Here is a 12,975-nt window from a genome sequence, read left to right on the forward strand (position 1 = left end):
TGGCCTAGCTTCCATTTTCTGTATGTTCCTTTTTAAATATAAACCACCTATGCATCTACTTCTGTCTCTTCAGACATTCTGCTTTTCATCCTCACTGGAAGGCCCTCTTTCCCCTTGTGTCTTTAGAACTTCATTCATGAGTATCTCCAATGCTGGCCAGGCAGACTTCCCCTAAAGCATGCCTATCTTTTATCTACCTTTCTGAAATATGGTTTCCTTTCCTCTGTCAAAAGCTCAAGGACAAAGAAGTTGCTTTACCCCAAGGTTTCCATCTTTTCTAGCCAAACAACTCCCTTACTGTTAATGAGAATTATTCAAAACAGAATTTTAACTACCTTTTTGGAAGTTTAAAATGATCATTAAGGCATGTCAAGAAGTGATGAGGGGCTCTGCTTCTGGAAGACAAAGAGCTCCAGCAGAGGCCTGGAAAACTGAACTCCTTGGTCACTACCATATTGTGCCTCTCTTCTGGGACTGTGATCCATATCTCAAACCCTCATCAGATTCCTTTTTATGTGCAGGTGGTCTAAAGTATACACAAATGACAGAATCACTTTTGTTTCTCCCTCTTTTATCTTCACCTAGATACTCTGCTCTCCCTTTCTGGTTCCTAGATTTCCTCCAATGAACAAACCTTTTAAATATACAATGCTGCCCACTCCTCCTCTTCCCCATCGTCTTCTTCTTGAATAAGGTATGTCTGTACAGAGTCACAGTCCAGCCAGGGGTTTCCATCCTACCAATTCTCAGGAATACCTATGACTTCAAATTTTCCCCTTCTATCAGGACCCCTAGTTTTTCTTTTCAAATCCCTAAATTTTTGTGATTTGTGTATAGATAAGTAGAGAGCACAGGTTTTATTACTGATTCACTTCTTAGATTTGTCTTCTACAAATTCCTATATTCCTCAGCTGCTATTCTTCCTTTTCTGTGGCTACTATCTATAACAGATAGCTCTGAGAATATACATCAGCAGCTTCATCCTTTTTGTTTTAAAGGCTTTTTGATTAGATTTGCAAGATACCTGAAAGCTACAATGTCTCTGTCCAAGAACTTGTCAACTTTATATATTGTAAGCCAGTATCTAGAAATCCAAACCCCATTCTTAGAGACCACCACTGTAGCCAGCTGTCCAATTCTTAAATTTTCTTTTTTACATTCTTTGCCTTTAGTGACCAAGAGAGAAGCATACCTCTATAATCCTCATTTTCTTACCCAACACTGAATAATCATTGGATACAATTTTGTGAATCTCACTAAAAGTGGAGAGATAGTCATCACTGGTTGGGATGAGTCTGGGAAGGCTCTCCATTAAGTTTTGGATACACATCCCAGGAAGATGTACTTTCTTTTTCTCATTTGCCTTGACTTGAATTGCTGACAACCTTTACTTTAACTGTTTTCTATACTCCTTAACTGTCACTGATACCACTTCACTTATAACCCAGAAATGAGTTCCAGAGAAGTCTGTGGATCTGCAGATTGTTCTTCAAACCCGTCCTCAGGTTCCTCTGACCCAATCCTGTCTCTTCATGTATATTAGCTCCGTGTGTGATCCTGAGCAAATAAACTAACTTCTCAGTGCTCTAAGCAGCTCTCTAGGTTTGGTATCAATGTTGAATACAGATCTGGGCCCCCCGACCAGAGTCTCAGCACAGGACTGTGGAAGAAGGTTTCAGTGGGGGAGCTAGAAAGCCTCCCTTCCCAAAGACTGCAGGGTAGTAAACTCTGGGTAGCAGTGGTGGCAATACGGAGCTATAATCAAATAGCAATACACTTTAAGACCTGCCTGTGTCAGGCCCTTCCAATCAATATTGCAGGAAGGGTCAAATCCTGGCATAGAAAAGAGGATAAAAATAGAAGGAATACTGACTACTATTCTATCAAAGACACAATAAAATTATCTTACCACATATTAAAAAGCAAAAAAAAAAAAAAGGAATAGATAAATAAAGAATCGAGCACAGAATAAGAAATTATGTTCCAGGATAGTTCAAAAGGTAAATGACAACTAGAATAGAAATTAGGAAGAAAAAATACTCCCCCCCCAAAAAATTATAGCTTTCTTAGAAATAATTAGCAGAAAAGAAAAAAAAAACTTAAATGCATGATGACAAGCTTCTCTAAAAAAGCAAAAGAGAAGTGGTTAGGTGGTACAGTGAATAAAGCACCAGTTCTGGAGTCAGGAGGACCTGAATTCAAATCCTCAGACACTTAACACAAAAGTAGCCATGTGACCTTGGGCAAGTTGCTTAACTCCAACTGCCCTGCCTTCCCCCTCCAAAAAGCAAAAAAATAAAAAAGCAAAAGAGATAACAACAGATTTAGAATCAGAAAAAATGAAATGAATCATAATCTGAAAGAAGAAAAACAGAAGGCAATAACTTTAAAAGAACATATCATCTTTATAAGAGAAAAAATCACTGATATAGAGACAAGATGCACAGAATCCAATAAGGTCCATAAGTCTCCAAGAAAAGCATGACAAATTGAAAGGTCTTAAAAATCATAATGCAGGAAAAGAATATAAGAAAACTGAACAGAACTTCTGAATACAGAAAACAAAGCACCAATGGAAAGAATCCATAGATCACCTTCAGGGGAAAACAAAACAAGACAGACAAAACCCTACATCTCAAACTTTAAGACACACACACGTATATTTTAATTTCAAGGCCACACAATAAAATTTATCCATGGTCAGAAGAAAGATCTTCAAACAAAGGAAATTCAAGTAACACAAAACTATTTTGCATCCAACAGAAACAGGAGAAGGGAATGAAATAATATATTCTAAAAACCAAAGAAATTCAAGGTGCAACCCAAAATGAGACACTGTGTAAAAAAGATGGACTTTTATTGAAAGACATTTGGAGAATTCTCGGGGGAAAAAAAAAACAACAGAATTGAACAATGAACTGCAAACACCAGAAACACAACAAAAGTTAGCAAATAAAACTCTGAAAGAAAGAAGTAATGAAATAAATAACCCCATCTCTAGACATTATTTTTAAGAAAAGAGAAACAGAAAGACTGATCTGTAGGAGAAAACAGAAGCATCACCAAGAAATTTTAAGTACAAAAAGGGGATAAAGATAAAAGTGGAATCTAAAGAAACAGAGGAAGATGGAGAAACCAAAGTAAAGCACCACAGACTTAACACCTCAAGTCCCTAAAAGCAACTCAAAGCTGCAGACAGGAGGAAAGGAGGTGGGGAGGAGGAAAGGTGTAATGTACTATAAGCAAGTCATGAGTCGATAATGAAAAGCAGACAGTAACTCCTATCACCCTCACCACAAGGAGAGCAGCTGCAAGGAAGGAGAAGAGAAGGCGAAAGAAGGCTACTGAAACCAGGGGGTGAAATGGGAGTTTCAATCCAAAAGAGTTCTCCCATGAGGGAAGAGATATATGCCTGCAATGGTACATGAAAGGGAGCTGGTGCACAGTGACATTACTTTGTCTGGAAGAGGGCTGTGCCTCCGTGGATAAGATCCTGGCTAATGAGAAGAGAAATCTGAGCTCCTAGGGCAACTGGCACCCAAAGGGGAGGGAGAACATGGACACAGAAATGAGATTATCTGGTGGATGATAAGGAGAAAGATCATGGGGGTCTAACTGGGCCACACAAGCTGGGACACAGATTATTTTCTCCCATGGTATACAACTTTGATCCTCATTTCTTTGCTCATCAATTGATAAAAAGGAATGATGGGTAAAAAATGACAAAGAACATAACAAAATGATGAGAATACAGCGCTCAAACTTGATTATTTTAGAAGCCTTAAATCCATGATGAATGTTGGATTAATGAAAAGAATATACACCCTAAATCAGGGAATAAAAATTCAAGATTAATAGATATGATAAGCAGAAAATTAATAAGAGAACAAGGTACAGAAATCCTTTTTAGAAAAAAAGGGGGGAAAGAAAAGAAGAATTTGGAGGGACAGAAAGGAAGAAAAATTTGAACTAATCATTTAATGAAGATTAGAAAATAGGTAACAAAAGGAAGGACTAACTAAATAAGATAAAGAAAAAGAAATTAATAATTATCACACCCCCTCCCCCAACAAAATCCAGGAAGCAGTTGATAAATGGAAAGGAGGAATTAAGGAAAGAAAAAAAAAGCCTGTAGGAAATAAATCGGGGAAAAATTTGCAAAAAAATTTTCTTATAAACATCACATAACCAAAATATAAAGGGAAGTGATTCACATTTTATAAGACTAAGTTCCATTTCCCAATAAACGAATAATCAAATGGTATGAATAGGAAACTTTTAAAAGGGGAAAAAAATTCTATCTATCAACAATCAATTGAAAAATGTTCCAAATCATAAATATGACAAAAGAGGAAAATAACAAATGTGGGAGAGGCCACAGGAAAACAGGCACATGAATATAGTCCTGGTAGAACTATGAATTGGTTGAGCAATTCTGGAAAGCAATCCCTAACTACATTCTAAAGGTCACTCAATTGTGCTTATTCTTTAACCTAGGGATGCCACTATCAGACCTACTCCCCAAAGAAATTTTTAAAAGAGGAAAAAGATCCATATGTTTTTTAAAAATACAGCAGACATTTTTTGTAGTAGAATTGAAAACTAAGGAAATGTCTATGAACTGGGGAAAGACTAAACAAATTAAACATATGAATGTAATAGAATATTATTGCACCATAAGAAATGATGGAAAGACTTGTATGAAATGATACAAAATGAAGTGAAGAGAATCAGGAAAACAATGCATACAATTACATTCTAAAGAAAGACAACTTGCAAAGACTGGAGAACTCTGATCAATACAGTGAGCAACTGAGATTCCCAAGGAGCAAGATGCCTCGTGCCAACCACACCTGACAGGCACCACAGACTCAAAATGCAGAATCTAAAGTGAATTTCTGAAATCTGTTAATAAAGGAATTTGCTTGGGCTATGCATATTTATTACAAGGGTTTTATTTTTCTTTCCTTTTTATTCATTTGGGTGCAGTGAAGAAGAAAAAAATACATATTGCTTAATTTCAATTAAGTTACAATGAAAGAGAAAGCCTGTGCAAAGAGGATTACCCAGAGTGCATGAAGCAAATCTTAACACAAAGGTATTAACACAATGTAGGTACAAAGTACTAACTTAAAGGAGCAAAGACAACAACAACAAAAAAATCTTTAAAAAAAAGCAATACTAGAGATGCAAATGGTAGAAAACATAAGCCTAATTCTCATAATTTTAAATGTGAAAGGATTAAACACTCCACTAAAAAGAAACTGAGTGTTATAATGGAGAAGGAAATAGAAATTCCACAATCTGTTGCTGACACAAAACACATCTAAAACACAAAAATATACTCTGAATCAAAATAAGAGACTGAAACTAAGTTTACTGCGCAGCAGGTGGATTCAAAAAAGCATTTGTGCTGTCAGACGAAACTCAGGAGAACAAGGAAATGATGCCCTCTCTGCTCAAAGGAACAACATACCTCAAACTAATTTCAATCTTAAAAATACACAAAGGTGACTAGAATAATCCTCTCAGGAACACCTAACAAAGAGAATTTACAGGATTGAACATACTGCTGGAAAATGGAGAAAACTATGAGATGGATTACCTGCTCAAAAAAAAAAACATTATGAGATGGATTATGTTTTATGAAAGGGAGAACCAAAAAATACAGATATTTCACAGTGCCACATAGAACTTTTACAAAAACAGATCATATATTAGTAAGGCAGAGAGATATTGCAAATAATATACAAAGGCAAAAAAACCAAACTCATTTTTTATAACCCAAAAAGCAATTAAAATAGTAATCAAGGGGCAGCTAGGTGGCTCAGTGAATAGAGCACCAGCCCTGGAGTCAGGAGGACCTGAGTTCAAATTCGGCCCCAGATACTTAATACTTACTAGCTGTGTGACCTTGGGCAAGTCACTTAACCCAGATTGCCCTGCCTTCTCCCCTCCAAAATGACCCCAAAAAATAGTAATCAAGTCAGAGATCAAAGACATAGGCTGAAATGAAAACTTATAATAACATTCTAAATAATGTGTGGGGAAAAAAAGAAAATAACAGAAATAATTAATAACTGTGAAAAACAATGATAATAATGAAATAGCATACCAAAGTTGGTAGGATAATAGATATGATAAGCAGTTAAAGCAGTTCTCAGAGGAAAAGTAATATTCCTAAATCATACAGTAACAAAATTGAAAAAAGAAAATTTAATGAGTGCACATTTTTAAAATAAACTCAAAATAAGCAAATAAAATCTTGAAAATTAGCAGAGAAAAAATTAAATTGGAAACCAAAAAGAATATAAAAATGATCAACAAAAGTAAAAGCTGGTCCTTTTGAAAAGACTAGCAAAACTGAAAAACCTGTAGCCTACCAGATTAAAAAGATACAAAATCAAATCAACAAAATAAAATGCAGTATAAGTCATAAAAAACACCCAGAAGACATAAAAAGAAAGAGGCACCAGAATTTACTTTGGACTGAGAATACAAAAGGAATCCATCTATTCTTTTTGGAATGGAATGGGAGGAATATCTGTTGTTATCATGAACCACTATTCTGATGTCATGGCATCTGGAAGGAAAGAGGTCTAGCCATGGTTCTTGGCACAAAGAATCCTCCCCCAAACTGTGGCTGTGGTGCCATCTTTGTGCCTGCTGGGCTGGGCCTCCATAAATGTGAAGGCCCCAAATTTGTTCCATGGGGGGGATACTGCGATACAATTCAAGCTTGTTTTCTTAGAAACATCAAGGACTCAGGCTGGTGGTACTCCAGGCTCCAAGCTTCTGGCCCCAGTGACTTTAATACTTTGGTCAAAGATGCCATTGCTGTCAGCACCAGACCTGCCCTGGAGAAGTGGACAGCCCCACCTCCAGACCACTCCTGCACTGAATTCCCAAAGCTGCCTCCCATATCTCTCCCCCACTCCTGTTTACCCCATGCTGATCAACCAACTAGGCCCTTCCCTACCCTCCCCAGATCCCATTTCCCATCTGAGAAGTTTCTGATAGAGATGCTGATGATCCTTTCCAATGGATGTCCAACCTCCCACAGTGACCTAAAAAGAATTTAAGGGGGCAGCCAGGTAGCACAACAAGTAAGAGCACCGGCCCCAGAGCTGAATGACCTGGGATCGCATCCAGGCTCAGACACTTAGCACCCACCCAGAAACACTTGGCCGTGTAACCTTGAGCAAGTTGCTTAACCCCAATTGCTTTAAAAAAAAAAAAAGAATTTAAGATGGGGACACTTGGTGTCCTTCTCCCTCTGCTCCCATCCCAGAATTGGTTCCTCTTCTCTGGGACTGACAGCAATGTGTTCTGCTCAGCGACATTTGGTACATGTACAAATGAGAGGTAGCAGGGACCTGGGGCTCTCTCTACTTCCTCCCTTACTCCTTAAGTTCAAGACCTGTGGAATATGGGTCCTGGGAGACACCCACCTATCCACCCATTTACCCTAGGACAATCACTAAGAAAAAAATTGCAATTTCCTCAGACAGATGGGGAAAGTCTAAAGTTGGGTCGATATTTGAAAACTTACATCTAGGTAAAACCTACCTCTACAGAGCCATAGCCTTTAAGAGACCAAAGTTACCTCTGCACCAAGAAGCAGATGGGCATGAAAGGACCCAATCCCATACTACTTTTACATGATGTTTTTCAAGCTTCCTGATATAGCAACATTTGGTGGTAAACACGATAATAATAACACCTTGGAATATTTTCTACAAATGATAAAGAGATAAAGAAGCTGAAATAATGAAAACAGAGTCATAAGATTCTTAGCTAGAAGGTCCTTAGAGATCTTTTCTTCTACCACCCCCATTTTACAGAGGAAGAAAACTGAGGCCCAGACAGACCCAGAATTGATTTGATTTGCTCACATCACACAGTAACAAGTAGCAAAATGCAGGTCCTGTAACTCCACAAAGCAGGCCTCCCTCTCTTCCCCTATACTCCCTCTCAAGATTCCATCATCAGATGGATGCCACAGACCACAACACCACGGTACACTCCACAGCCGGCTGGCCGATCTCTAGGTGCCACTTGTTAGGCCGATGATAAACTACAGGTCTAACAACTCACTTTCCATTTCAAGATATTTCTCTGACTTTTTCTTATTGTGACAGACAACAGATTGATTAACCCTAGTCATGGGATTTGACACGACAGCCATTGGCTTCTATTTGTTGATTACCATTGATTTTCTTTGATACTTCATTTAAAAATCAATAGTTGGAAAGAAAAACAGGCCTGGTTTGCCCATACTTAAACACACTGTTGTGCTCTAGCAGGGGCTGCTGTCTGGGCCTGGCCCTGACGTCCAATTATGAGAAAGGCTCTTAAACAGGTGAAAGCAAGGGCTTCCCATCGATCGAGGGGCACTTTTCTTTCTCAATCAGAGGGAGTGGCTATAAATTAGGCTCATCAGCACTGTTTCCAAGGCGAATATTCGTAAAGCAAATAACTGTAAACTCTTTTTTACCCTTCTGCAGTATCTGTACTGAGGAACAGCATCCCTTAGAGTGAGTACCTGGAGTTCATCCGGGCTTTGAGCTTTTTGGCTTTCTTCTTATTTTTCTGTCTGTCATCTCCGTCTTTCACAGGCTCCGTTGGTGTTGAGCTTTCAACCACAATGTCAACAATATACTTCTTCAGGGACAGATGCTCCTGCAAAAGACATCCAAACAACATCTGATTTCCGTGGGCTGGATGAGCACACAAGATCTGCCCACTGCTGCCCATAAGAATTACAGAAAGAGTTTAAGTGAAAACTCTTCTATTTGAGGCTCTGATACTTCAGCCAGCAATGTGCACCTATAGCTGGTTACACAGCAGCACAGCCTGCCCTGTGCGTAAGCTGGGCTAAGATTTCCTATCAATTTGTGGAGGACCTGATTCTCTCAGGACACTAAGAAGCAATTTATATGAAAAAAGGAACAAAACGTTTAAAATGAGTTATCATGCTTCCCAAATAAGAACAATGTACTCCCTTCTATGTGAAGAGGATTCCATATGTTTTTCCATGACCCAAATCAGTAAAGACAACCCCAGGAAATAAACCTAAGTCCCACAACAAATAAAAGCAATAATAAAAAGAAATTCACTCTCTTCCCTAGATGCTACCTAAGAAATTCTATAAATAGCATTCCAGGCTTGTCACAATCTGGCTCCAGTTTACCGTTCTGACCTTGCTTCATGTTATTTTCCTCGACACAGTCTACGTTTCAGCCAAACTATACTCACTAGCCGCTGTCCACACTCAACATCCCGCTTCTGGTCTTGGTCTTGCAGCTTTCAGACAGTGAGCTCAGATGAACCCCTCCCCCCCTTATCTCCAAGTTTCACTGGCTTCCCACACACCAAAGCAATCAACCAGGCTTTTTTGAAGGCCTTACTTAAGTGAAAGGAAACCCAACCTTGCCCTAGGCTATGAAAATGGAGCAAAAGTTTTGATATATCTTAACCATGCTGAAAAAACTTATGGGCTTAGTAAATCTGTTATTTGAGAATCTAAACTAAGCTCAGGGAAGCTTATGAACAATGTAGTGGCCACCAGTTGAGGAATTTTTCAGCCAAAACAATTTGTAAAGTCTAAAAGAAAAAAAAGATGTTATGTAGGTAGAGGGAACATCCATAAAAATGAAGCTACATATATTTCTAAATTAAGTATTTGAGTACTTCACAAAGAAAAAAATTGTTTTAAAAATGTCATACTGAAATTTGGTGGATATACAATATTGCATTGGATGAAAGTGTTGTGTATCACAAATTCGGAGGTGGAAGACATCTTAGAAGTCACTTAGCTTAACGAACTCATTTTATTTTGTGAGGAAACTGAGGCCCAACAAGATAAAGCGACTTGCCCAAAGTCAGACAGTGATTAAGTGGAAGGTAGAAGATTCAAATCTAGTCGTACAACCCACATTCAGTGTTCTTCCCACTGAAGCATGTCCAACAAGAGCCACATTAAGCTGATCTACCTAAATAAGATGCTGACTCTGATTAATGAAAAATAACTAGCATCTCTGTTCCAAATAAAGTGGAAAATAGATGGCAGTGAAGATTCGTTTCCATTTCTTGGAGAAGTCTAACCGATGAAAAGCAACCACCACAACAAAGCAGTCAAAAGAACTCAGAAACAATCTCAACTAGCAATGGCTTGATCTCCTTAACCAAGAGGCGAAGGAGCCAAGGGCAACACTGCTTAAATAATAGTAGTGAGGAAGTGACCCAAACAGAGAAAAGCGGTGCAGGAGAAATGGATGTTCACAAAGTGTGGCAACTAAGGTAGAACACCAAACAGGGATTTATGTATGAAATTAGGACAAAAAACTGAACATTAAGCAGAAGACATCTCCTTGCCCTTCTAAAGCAAGTGTTTCATCTCTGAGTACCATATTTGACCTCCACCATGTCAGTACAAGGAGATGCAAGGAAGCAGAAATGGGACTTGGGGAAAAAGGAAGCAGAAAAAAGGAACCAATGAATCAATCACCAAACATTTATTAAGTATTCAGGGACCAGGCACTGTGCTAAGTAATAGGGAATTAAAAAAGATGAAAATGTTGAGGTTTAGAAGTACTCATAACCCCCAAATACCAACACACTGGTTCTGCCCAAATGAATTCAACCCAAGCCTTCTTTCAGCCAAAGCAAAAAAAGTTTATTAAAGATTCACCATATTGGGTAGACTCTTGAAGAGGGTGAGCATTTGTAAGCAGGTTCTGAGCACCTTCAGGGAGGCAAGATGGATCTTAAATACAGAAAGACTGAGAGAGGGATCTAGGAGTAGCCAAGTACTCTGGGGTGACTGGATGAGGGGTCCAGTGAGGATCTTGATGGGAGTGGCCAGCAGGATGGGGTGACTAGAGGTCAGGCACCAGGAACCAAGAGAATGGGGTTTTGATAGGATCAAGGGTAGGAAGTAGCCAGAGGCAATCCTAAAGTAACAGAGATTTGGATTTAGGAATAATGAAAAGTTTACAGCCTCAGGCAAATGCCAGATCAAGTGGGAAGACTCAAGAAGAGTTGAAGGGGGTTCCCAGAGCCTGTACCCCATCAGAAACAGACTCCACCTTCTCATGTTGCCTTTCCTCTCCTCTCTCTATAAATATACATACTGAGTTATTTACATACTATCTCTTCCATTACAGTGCAAGCTCATTAAGGACAAGAGCTATTGGTTTTTTTTTTTTAATTCATTCCTTGTATTGCTTAAAGCACAGTATCTGGCATACATAGATAACTAATAGCTCTAGAAAAGTTGCCAGTGATAAAATAAACCCTCAAAAATCACTACATTTTAAAATTATATGAACAAATTCAAATACGGTAACTACAAAATAATTTGGGGATCGATCTACCAAAGACTTGTATAGATTCAATTACAAAGTACTCCTTAAATAAAGAACTTGCATAACCAGAGGAATAGTTGGTGCTCATTGCTGGACCATGCCAACCTAAGAAAAAAGACCAAAACGTCAAAGTTAGTTAACACTTGTGACGATTTATCAATCAAATTATCAAAGAGATACTATGTAGAACCGAAAAAAAAAATGATAAAATTTGTTTGGAAAAACAAAAGATCTAGAATCCTGAGGGAAATGATGCAAAGATTCAGGGGGAAAAGAGGGACTGGCACTTGCAGATCTCACTATATCATAAAATATCAAGCATCAAAGCCACCTGTTATTAGTTAAAAAACAGAGAGCTAGATCAATAGCACAGACTAGATAATGAAGAATTGGAAATGACAGAATTCAATAACCCAGTGTTTAATAAATCAGAAAACATAAATTACTTACGAAAAAACTGGCTATTTGAGGAAAAACTGCTGGGAAAACCGGAAAGCAGTCTGGCAGAAAGCAGGCTGAGAGTGACACCTTACACTATATTCCATATTCCAAATGGAAAGAGGACTTTAATAGTAAAGATCATACTAAAAATACCATAAGAGAAGCAGATCACATGCTTCTCACAGCTATGGAAAAGAGATGTATTATTAACCAAACAAGAAATGTGTTATAAACATGTTCAGTCTAGAAATAAATAATATTCATTGGAAAGCCAGGAAGGTTTTCATTACAGTTATTTTACATTTATTCTGTAATGAATAAATGGGTAGCCTCCCAAAAAAGACTACAAAGGATCAGACAAAGGCAAGCCCTTTCATACTCATTTCATTTGACTTGCCCATTAAGCATGTATGTTAATGAAAAGTCAGTGACCATCCCCCAACTGGTTCAAGTCAGCCTAGCTCAGGCCCATCTTTACAGATTTATACCTGCCTGCATGGAAACACCAGTTGTTCCTATACAATCTATGGAAACCAAACTGCTACCATTTCTCACAAATACAATTACAAAAGAGAAAATAGACAATTTTGATTACATGAAACTGAAAGCTTCTGAAGAGATAAGATTAATGTGCCTAAGATAAGAAGGTAAGTGGTAGAAGGGGGATGAGGGTTGGGGAATTTTTCAAATAAAATTTCTCTAAAAAGGGTAGCCAAGACATAAAAACAATTGACAAATACATATGAGACCAAAAGCCATTCCTCAATGGTTAAGTTGTGAAAGGATGTGAACTAAAGAATTAGAAACTAGTTTTTTCTAAACATTCTCTTTTTTCTTTAGTTCCAAACTATCTTTCTCTCCAATCGTTTCCCTACCCTTGAGAAGTCAAGCAAAAAGATAAGCATTATACCTCTAAAGTCATGCAAAACATCTTCCTATATGAGCCATGCTGAAAAATAGATAGCTAGATTGAAAGAAGGAAAGAAAAAAAGGAAGAAAGAAAAAGAAAGAATGCTTCAGTCTGCACTCAGAGTTCATCATTTTTTCTCTGGAGATGAAAAGCATTTTTCACAAGCTGATTTTATCTGTTTTCCAAACATTAGTGCTCTTTTCTGCCCCTTCAGAAGCCAAAACATCTACATTAACAAAGGGGCAATACCCACAT

General features: G+C 38.1%; 1 protein-coding gene across 1 annotated transcript in view; it reads right to left on the reverse strand.

Moving 5' to 3' along the window:
* The window catches only part of SCAPER (S-phase cyclin A associated protein in the ER), a 405,066-nt gene that overhangs the window by 226,472 nt on the left and 165,619 nt on the right, over positions 1-12,975 (reverse strand). The window contains exon 21 of the mRNA XM_069071423.1: positions 8,546-8,682. Coding sequence (XP_068927524.1) covers positions 8,546-8,682 — 137 coding nt within the window. The remainder of the gene's footprint in view (positions 1-8,545; positions 8,683-12,975) is intronic.

Source organism: Petaurus breviceps, unplaced genomic scaffold, assembly GCF_028583685.1.
Source record: "Petaurus breviceps papuanus isolate PSGF00001 unplaced genomic scaffold, PetGlider_PUasm1.0 90825, whole genome shotgun sequence".
NCBI lineage: Eukaryota > Metazoa > Chordata > Mammalia > Diprotodontia > Petauridae > Petaurus > Petaurus breviceps.